The 10,632-nt window shown below is 45.2% G+C and overlaps 1 protein-coding gene across 1 annotated transcript; it reads left to right on the top strand.

The window, feature by feature from the left end:
* Positions 1–3,946: 3,946 nt before the first annotated feature.
* On the top strand, positions 3,947–10,632 carry LOC306964764 (tubulin alpha chain-like). The gene is made up of 4 exons (XM_079558914.1): positions 3,947–4,084; positions 6,693–6,924; positions 9,413–9,561; positions 9,632–10,632. Exons 1-4 carry the CDS (start codon positions 4,082–4,084, stop codon positions 10,607–10,609), a joined length of 1,362 nt encoding a protein of 453 aa, XP_079415040.1. The 5' UTR covers positions 3,947–4,081; the 3' UTR covers positions 10,610–10,632.

Here is a 10,632-nt window from a genome sequence, read left to right as displayed (position 1 = left end):
ATATTTTACGAGTGAGCTGATGGTACAACATGGCTAATCGATCACAGACGGAAATGCACCCACTATATTTAACATCAACACCGTTTTGAAACTTTCCCTGTGATTTCAAGACAAATTTAAATGATTTAAAAAGTGTGTCTGTGTCAGGCTGATCCAGGTCCTGTCGTTCCCCTGTCTACTATGGTCCACTATGGTCCACTATGGTCCACTATGGTCCACTATGGTCCACTATGGTCCACTATGGTCCACTGTGGTCCACTATGGTCCACTATGGTCCACTATGGTCCACTATGGTCCACTATGGTGTCACGTGAGACTTGTTGGGCCTGATCTTGTGCATCAAAACGCAGACGATAGCGTGACATTTTGCCTCAGTAGCAGCACTTTGTGATCTCACTCCAGACTTAGCGCATTTAAGTGGGTGGAGACACAGATTTTCCTCCAACCAGATGGACTCCGCCTCCAGGAGAGTGGTTGTGTGGTTGTGTGGTTGTGTGGCAGGAGAGTGGTTGTGTGGTTGTGTGGTTGTGTGGTTGTGTGGCAGGAGAGTGGTTGTGTGGGAGTGTGGGGTGAACATGTGCTTTTGTTTTGCTTCGCGTTCACGCCGAGCGCGGCCGATCCGCGCCACAGCGGACGCTGTAGCTCTTTTTCTCTGGAGACGTGAACATCGTTCAGCTCACGATGGTTTAGCTCACGATGGTTTAGCTCACGATGGTTTAGCTCACGATGGTTTAGCTCACGATGGTTTAGCTCACGATGGTTTAGTTTTTAGTTTGACCTGTGAGAGCCTAAGGCTTAAGAAAGAACGCAAGACAGAGCAATGTAAACCAGGAAGTGAATGTCCGCCGTGTTTCCATCAGTGCAGTCGCCTCCTCTTGTGACGCCCCCTGCAGGTGGCGGAGGCCAATGGCACATATAGCGCCGCCACTCGGAAAATAATTCGCCAAGAGCCTGCGCCGCCCCGTGCGCCGCCACAAGATCTGGCCCATAGTCTTTAAACCAATGCCCGTCAGCCTTATAATTCACTGTTATGGCTCAGACTTCAGAGTTCAGGCTCCGCCTCCTGAACTCGCTCACACATTTCAATGGCCGAGCGGTTTGTTTGGGCTGAAATCAGGAGCCTGATTGACCCGCGCATGCGCAGTTGAGATGGGCATTCGGCTTATTGTAAAAGTGGACTTACATGAAAGAAATGCTTTTGTACGCTGTGCATCTAATCATGAATTCTCTATAAATGATGAACTTGGAGGCTAATTGTCACATTAGTGCGACAGTGTTGCTGATAAACTCATCCTGTGAAGAATGAGGATCTCAGAAGTGTATTTGGAAAGTGATAAATGAGTTTGGATGAGGTACTGGGCCTGAAGCTCCTGAACGACTGAGAGCCCACAAAAACAACTCAAAACTAAACAAATGAATTCAGTAATATTTCCGCCATTTTAACTTGTGTGTGTTCGTTATTGCCGTGTTGGGCAAAACATTGTTTTTTTTTTGTTTGTTTTTTAACGCAAGTTAAGGTTGCATGTGTCTTTTACAATGAAGTAGCATTAGGAGGAAGAGGGGGCGGGACGGTGCAATGATCGACGTGTACAATATAACCTGTACCACAGCAAAAACTATACTTAGCTCCTGTTTTGTGGTGTTTGTGAATTTGATATCACATTTATGTAAAAACCCATTTATTTAGACTCTAGGGATGAAACAATATCTAAATCTGACAGTAATGTATGGTTTATTCACAAACTTGAGCTGGGTTTGGTTGTGAAATAGTTGCGTTGACAAACCTTAAGGGCAAATCCCTCTGCTTTCCCGTCTCAGTGGCTTATAACACTGAACCTTTACCAAACCAGCCTTTAATTGTGAAACTCTTGCTGATATTGTTGCATCTCTATTGACTCCAGTGGTACAGCTGACAGTAATGCGTTTGAATTCACTTAATCTGAGAAATAGAAATTATTTAAAATAGGCTATAAATTAATGTGTATAGTATAAACTACCGGTACCTCAGTCTGAGTCATTGGTCTGGTGGTGATGGATGTTGTGAAGTGCTACATTTAGAACACACACCTTAACCAAAAATAAAATAATGACAAAAATAATCCACTTTGGCGTCTTCTTGTCTGTCTGTCTGTCTGTCTGTCTGTGTCTGTCTGTCTGTCTGTCTGTCTGTCTGTCTGTCTGTCTCTCTGTCTGTCTGTCTGTCTGTCTGTCTGTCTGTCTGTCTGTCTCTCTGTCTGTCTGTCTGTCTGTCTGTCTGTCTGTCTGTCTGTCTGTCTGTCTGTCTGTCTGCAGGATTCCAATGGTGACTCCCAGGCACTGCTCAAAAACCTGGCTCCAATTAGTTTTTGTTTGTTTGTTTTTTTGTCTAAAAATGGATGTGACCGAGGTGACAATGGGTCAGAACCATATCAACCATGTCATATTTTTTAACCACGCTGTTTTTTGCACATCAGCAATAAAAAGTGGAGACCTAAATAAGAGCTGAGCAAACAAAGAAGAAAAATCCAAATTTAAAACAAAATAACTGCGAACTGTAAATATATTTTGAATATAAATATTTGATGTATTTAGTTAATGTGCATCAACATAAACAACATTGCAAAGGCAAAGCCTTTCTCTAACAGAAAAGTCACTGTGCAACATAGATTATTTATACTGTATTTGGATTGACCCCTCCTGGAGCCGCCACCTTAACGTGGTGGAGGGTTTGAGCCCGAATGATCCTTGGGCTCTGGTGTCGGGGCTTCATGCCCCTGTAGGGTCTCCCAGGGCAAACAGGTCCTATAGGTGACGGGTCAGACAGAGAGCGGGTCAGAAGCTCCTTATGAGAGACCAACAGGCCTGAGAACCATGAGGCCGTCCTTCTGTGGACCCACCACCTGCAGGAGGCGCCATAGGGGCTGGTGCAGCTCCAACAGCCCCCACGACCCGGAAACGGACAAGTGGAAGAAGATGGATGGATGTATTTGGATTGAGCAAATAAAACAACAAAAAATCCGTGGGTGGGCTCTGCACTTCTCAGCACATTTGTACAGTAGGACCTTCTTCCACTGAGCAGAGGGCAGAGAGCTAAAAAAATATAAAAATAATGATCTAAACAAACGAAAAAAAATCTAAAGAAGTTAAAGAAGTTTTTTTTATATGAATCGATTTGACCTACCATTCCCCCCATCCCTAACCGACATCTATGATTGACAGGCCCTGGAGCTCTGTGGAGGCTTGTGGAGGCCCTGGAGCTCTGTGGAGGCTTGTGGAGGCTTGTGGAGGCACCGGCCTGAGCCTGGGACAAAACGCAGTAGAGGAAGATATGTACATTTGAAGTTCCCAAGGATTGAGAACATACAAACTAATAAAGCCCTAAAGTACAGAAACAAAAACCCAAGCAGTGACCGGCGACGTCTATTAACCTCTTAACCCCCACGTGAACCGAGCACATTCCCTCCAGTCTGGCTTTACCCAAATCTAGAAGCTTCTTGAAAAAAAAAGCATCAAAAACCTGTCGAAAAAAGTGTCTAAAAAAAGTGATGAAAAAGCAAAAGAAGCGAAAGGTCCTATCAAACAAACGTTTCACTTTTTCTTTTCTTATTTTACGTAACATATGGAATAAAGCTGTTTGGGATGTTTTTGTTACAGACATGTAGGGCAGTTTCAGATGTTTTTGTTACATGCAGGGCAGTTTCAGATGTTTTTGTTACATGTAGGGCAGTTTCAGATGTTTTTGTTACAGACATGCAGGGCAGTTTCCCAGGACACACAAAGGACAGATCACAGTTAGGTGAAGTTATCACGTAATGCAGTCGCTATGCTCAGCCGTTCAGACACTCCTTCATACTTCAGTCTACCTTATCTACAATGACCTCATTCTGGAGCCTCACTTTTGAACTTTCCACCAATCAGGCAAAAGCCGCTGATCTCGCAGCCAATCCGCTCTGCGCTCGCGCAGGCAGTATAAAAACCCCCGCCTCGCCTCCTTCCCTTCAGTAACTTCTTACGCGGGACACATTGAGGTCTCATCGTAAGAGTTCGCTTCGTTTCTGCTTCTACCCTTCACTAATCACCGACTCACCGCCTCCACGTCATCATGGTGAGTGTTTTCATCTACTTTTTAACCGTTACGCGCGTGTTCGCGTGGCTCAGCCGCCTCATTCACTCATTGGACCGATTCAGTTGGCACAGATTTACGCGTTCTGTAACACCACGCACTAAGGCCAACGTTTAGCTATAAATGGACGTATTTTATTGCTGCTAAAACAATAAAACTCTTATTGGGCCATGCTGCGGTTTACTGATTCACTGACACGTCATTGTTTAGACAAAATCGATCCATTAATTCGCCTTGTAGAGGATTACCGCTGAGTTTGCGTCCAAATGTGGTTTCCTTTACGCTTTTTAGCTGCCAAATCCGACATCTTGATTCGTGTGCTTTCTGCTCACATGGTTTCCTGATTGGATGAAGCACAATGACCCAGTTAGCAGGGTCAGTGCACCTGTTGAACATTTGCGCATGGCACATTCCTGCGTATTAGAGCAGAGTTAAGGCATAGCATGGCTGGGCAGGGCTGATCTCTCAATAGACACGTGCTTGTTCAGGCTTTTGAGAGGCTGTGGATGTGGACACCGTTATGCGAGTGTCTACCCTTTATAAAAAAAAAAGAAAAAAACCTGTCTAGACCAGAGGTGTATGGAAGCCCGTTTCCGCCTTTTTAAAAAATAAAAGCCCAACAGGAAGTCGAAATTACGAGATTTAAAGTCATGATTTTGTGTTTAAAACACAAGATTTCGACTTTAAATCTCGAAATTACGAGTTTAAATCTTGAAATTTCGAGTTTTAAAAGTGTACATGAAGTGTGAGTAATAAACCTGCCCGGCTCAGTGATCGTTGTTAAAGTGATGCTTTATGTAGACCGTGGTTTTATTGACTTTATTCAGGCATATTTCCCATTTTCACATGATCATCCGAAGTTCATGGAAGTTTATGAAGCTACGATCGTAGCATTAGCTTTGAGAATGCCCTGCATCATCAAGGCCTAAACACATTCCTATCGTGGAGACAGACATTTTTAATAAGTTTTCTGTCACTGCTTTTAATCCTGGGTGTTGAGGTAAAATAAACTCTTCTGTGTCTTTGTCCCAGAGCTGCTGTAGCTCCGGTTCACAACACGATGAAGCTAATCCTCCATGACTGTTTACATTTGCACCAGTGGTTCCGCTGTCCCCGCTGTACCCACGTCTATGATCACGGATCTGAAAAACTCCAAATTCCGAGTTTAAAGTCGTAATTTCGAGATTTAAACTCGTAGTACGAGTTTTAAAGTCGTAATTTCGAGATTTAAAGTCGAAATTTTGTGTTTTAAACACAAAATTATGACTTTAGATCTCGTAATTTCGACTTCCCGTTGGGCTTTTATTTTTTAACATGGCGGAAACGGGCTTCCATAGTTATGCGAGTGTCTACCCTAGACCAGAGATGGGATCAGAAGTCAAAATAATGTTAATAACGTTTGATGTCAAGTTGGTTTTAAAGGATCTGTATCATGCTATTTTAGTAAAGTATTGGCATATATGTTGTACCTTTTTATCACAAAAATTTGTGCTCCATAGTGGTGATGTATTTTTCAAACCCGGAAGATGCAACGCATCGATTTAGTTAACTCCGCCCACTCTCCCCACTCAACTTTTGCAGTAGTAGAAGTATAAATACACAGCAATAAGTGAAGTTACTTCACGATGCAGTTATAAGGAGTTGACATCTGTGACACAGATTAAAATTTTAAATGGCTAATACGTGTTTTGATCGAGTCACCGCTCTGGTCCATCGCTGTTCACATTATGGGACTCTCCTTGGAAAGTTAATCCACTTTGTCTCTTGACGGATGTTTGGTGAACCTTGGCCAGAACCAGTCACAGAAAAACACTATTTTGGCTGATCCTCTCCGAATCCCGGAAAGAAATTCCAACTTCTGAAACAGGTGTCCGGAGTAGGTTAGAAAGAGCTTTTGGAGCAAACATGACATCTGTTCAGATGCACTTTTTCTTTCTTACAACAGAAATAATGAAAAAGCTGTTTTACGAATTAAAATCAGGCCGTGAGCATAGAAGTAAGACGTTACATCTGACGACACAACAGAGCAACTCAGTCGTTCACCAGGAGAGGGCGGAGCAGCTGCTCAAAGGGCAGGATTCAGCAGGATTGCTTAGAACTGTGTGAATGAAGCCAAAAAACACCCTGGGGGTGTTTTGATACGGATACCGAAAATGCAAATTATTTCACCGTAAGTGTATATAAAGGGTAACCCATTTGCATTCTTACCATTTGTGATAAGGATGCAAATGGCTGGACTTTTGATGTGGTCCAGAACAAAAACTCATTCATCTGTGGTCTTTTAACTTTTGAAGATTGACTAAATATTGACCGATCAAAGCCTGAACAATAGTGTATTCAACTCTGTCCCTCCTGAGGTTTCTTTTGAACCAAAATGATCATATGAATCGAGAAAAGGTTCCATTCAAAGATGAAACCTTTGTTGTGTCATGTGAGTTGACCACAAGACGACTGTCTCATGACATGGGCTATTTAAAGCATTGATTGACTCTGGGGCGTATTCCTGTTTACTGAAGCCACTGCTACACTAATCACATAATCCCCCCTTTTAAATGGGATGACTAACACGTTTTCTGTCTTTTCTCCACAGCGTGAGTGCATATCTGTCCACGTGGGTCAGGCCGGCGTGCAGATCGGTAATGCCTGCTGGGAGCTGTACTGCCTGGAGCACGGGATCCAGCCCAATGGACAGACGCCCAGTGACAAGGTTCGAGGAGGAGGAGGAGGAGGAGACGATTCCTTCAACACATTCTTCAGCGAGACTGGGGCCGGGAAACACGTGCCCAGGGCGGTGTTTGTGGATCTGGAGCCTGCTGTGATCGGTGCGTTTGAGGACCCATGGTTATTTTAATTCCACAGGCCAGTGTAAACCAAACTGGTACAATAGATTGACTGTTTCAAACATGACCATATCTGGGCCATCCCAGTGATGCTGTCAGAGGGGTCAGCCAAGAGGAGAAAACTAAACTTTGTTAAAGGAATAGGCCACCGTTTTTACATACTAAGATATGTTCTTACCTTACTTTAGACGTGTTAATATATCCCCGTATGGTCTTTGTCCGTGCGCTCACACATACGCAGCCTCTCCCACATGTCACATAGCTCCGAAAAAGCTCACGATAGAAGCTACCAAGCTCTTCCACGTGTTCCCTATTTAAATAAAGTTACGTGAAGTGTTTTCATGCGAAGTATATTTACACAGAAATGTAACATGTCGATTTTATAAGCAAATAAAAAGGGGGACTATATTGTGAGGCGTAATGATACGAGGAGCAAAGCGTCCGCGCAGTAACTCCTAAAGACTTTCCCCGCTCACTTCCGTCAATAACCTTTTAGGAGTTACTGCGCAGACGTTTTACTCCTCGTATCATTACGCCTCACAATATAGTCCCCCTTTTTATTTGCTTATAAAATCGACATGTTACATTTCTGTGTAAATATACTTCGCATGAAAACACTTCACGTAACTTTATTTAAATAGGGAACACGTGGAAGAGCTTGGTAGCTTCTATCGTGAGCTTTTTTGGAGCTATGTGACATGTGGGAGAGGCTGCGTATGTGTGAGCGCACGGACAAAGACCAGACGGGGATATATTAACTCGACTAAAGTGAGGTAAGAACATATTTTAGTATGTAAAAACGGTGGCCTATTCCTTTTAAAGTAGCTTTAGAGTAATGGGACAAAGGCTGAATTATTTTTCTACCACATAGAGATGTTGAGAGCAGTGTAGTTTGTCAATGAAGACTAACTACCGTAAATTCTCTAATACTGGCCTGTATTCCATTAGCGGCCGGGGTCTCTGACAGGGGCCGGGGTCTCTGACAGGGGCCGGGGTCTCTGACAGGGGCCGGGGTCTAAAACAGGCCGGGGCTTTTATTAGAAACTATAGCAGTAGAAATATTCCCCATGTTAGGAGTTTGTCTCATACTGGTGTAAATGAAAACTCAGGTGCAGGAAGTAACAAACAGAACCCGGGCCAAGGGGGGACGCTGCGGAGGAGCTGATCCCAGCGTAACTTTGACACAGATTTAGCCACTTTTCAAACCTCCAGTGACGATATTTGTGGAAACAGGGCAACAAATGTTTGTGACCCTCCAGCGTTTTCAAAGCACGTCCAGCTGCTCCGTGTTCAGGTCAGTCCCACGCCTCAAAATAACTCCTCCCATCAGCGCGAGCGTCTCGTCTTCTCTCGGGTCAGTCTCATGATCGATCACAAACACAAACGCTCCGTCTAAACTCGCCTTTACACAAAATAACAACAAATAATCCGCAACGAAACACTTCCTGTTGTCCCGACAAAATAAAAGGCGTCAATGTTCCAGCCGCTGGGAGAGGGTTTGAAATGTTCATTAATAAATGAACCTAATATTTTAGGTGCAAATGGACACAAATCTCGTTTTTCTTTTCTCTAATTGTGGCCTGGTTCCAATAAAGGCCTGGTCCGAGATGTCCTTGAGTAAATAAAGGCCCCAGCCTATATTAGAGCATTTACGGTATATCATTTTGCTGATGCACTTTTTAAATGTATTTATTTCTTAAATGACTATAACATAGCGCCCCATTTCCCTCTTTCTGCTGCTCCCTGCGCGATACGATCAGTGCCAAGATTTTTTTCTCAGATCACATGCAGATGGCGCTGTTTTAAAAAAATATATTTTTGAAAATCTCAACACAATCAGAAAAGTAATGGTGTGTCCTTTGACCAAGCCCCCCCCCCCCTTTTTTTCTTTTATTTTTTCCCGTAGCATAGTTGGTACATTCATGACTTGTGATTGGTTAATGTACCAACACGCGTACGAGGCGGTCGGGGGCGCTGCACAAATTTCCTTGAAATGTAGTTCACGCTAGTCAACATCCATTTACACTGTTTATCAAAACAAATGAAAAAAGTGGATTTGGTCTTTAGTTGCTCTTTTTGTGAAACATTAAAAAAAACACGACACTGCAAATCCATGGGAGAAAGCAGACTACCAGCTTTGAATCCAGATTGGAATATTTATCTCACTTTTAGGCATATTAACAATCAGATAAAAGGCATAAAAGCATATCACTGTGCTGGTGTTGAAAGGTCAATGGTTCTCATCTCAGGTATCAAAATAATTCCCCAGTGGAAAACACAAGATCTGGACTTCATTTGCAAATTTCTACTCTCCATTCGAGACCACATAAAGGTAGCACTAACCCTATCCTCAGCCCAAACCTTATTCAGGGTGATGGTGTCCTAACCGCTGCCAACTTCTCCCCTGTAAAAGGCAAACTCTCAGCCTGACCTGCATTGCCATCATTAAATGAAACTGTCGTCTCCGCAGATGAGGTGCGCACTGGCACATACAGGCAGCTGTTCCACCCGGAGCAGCTGATCACAGGGAAGGAGGACGCCGCCAATAACTACGCCCGTGGCCACTACACCATCGGCAAAGAGATCATCGACCTGGTGCTGGACAGGATCCGCAAACTGGTGGGAGATCAGTCTAACTGTGTATTTCAGCTCATTGTGATATCTTTATTTATTAAACTGTTGTCCCCAGGCCGACCAGTGCACCGGGCTGCAGGGCTTCCTGGTGTTCCACAGCTTCGGAGGAGGCACCGGCTCTGGCTTCACCTCTCTGCTGATGGAGCGTCTTTCTGTCGACTACGGAAAGAAGTCAAAGCTGGAGTTCTCCATCTACCCCGCCCCCCAGGTGTCCACTGCTGTGGTGGAGCCCTACAATGCCATCCTGACCACCCACACCACCCTGGAGCACTCCGACTGCGCCTTCATGGTGGACAATGAAGCCATCTACGACATCTGCCGCAGGAACCTGGACATTGAGCGTCCCTCTTACAGCAACCTGAACAGACTCATCAGTCAGATCGTCTCCTCCATCACGGCGTCTCTGCGCTTCGACGGAGCCCTCAACGTGGACCTGACGGAGTTCCAGACCAACCTGGTGCCCTACCCTCGCATCCACTTCCCTCTGGCCACCTACGCCCCGGTCATCTCCGCAGAGAAGGCCTACCACGAGCAGCTCTCCGTGTCCGAGATCACCAACGCCTGCTTCGAGCCGGCCAACCAGATGGTGAAGTGCGACCCCCGCCACGGCAAATACATGGCCTGCTGCCTCCTGTACCGCGGAGACGTCGTCCCCAAAGACGTCAACGCCGCCATCGCCACCATCAAGACCAAGCGCTCCATCCAGTTCGTGGACTGGTGCCCCACTGGGTTCAAGGTGGGCATCAACTACCAGCCGCCCACCGTGGTGCCCGGAGGAGACCTGGCCAAGGTGCAGAGGGCCGTGTGCATGCTGAGCAACACCACCGCCATCGCAGAGGCCTGGGCGCGGCTGGACCACAAGTTCGACCTGATGTACGCCAAGAGGGCCTTCGTGCACTGGTACGTGGGCGAGGGCATGGAGGAGGGGGAGTTCTCCGAGGCCCGCGAGGACATGGCTGCTCTGGAGAAGGACTACGAGGAGGTGGGAGCAGACAGTGTTGGAGACGAGGATGAAGAGGGAGAAGAATATTAAGCACTTCAAAAAAATAAGTACTC

The sequence above is a fragment of the Gobius niger genome (genome assembly GCF_951799975.1).
Source record: "Gobius niger genome assembly, chromosome: 6".
In the NCBI taxonomy this organism is placed as follows: Eukaryota; Metazoa; Chordata; class Actinopteri; order Gobiiformes; family Gobiidae; genus Gobius; species Gobius niger.
Note: the sequence above shows the minus strand (reverse complement) of the source record. Positions and strands in the feature narration are given on the sequence as shown.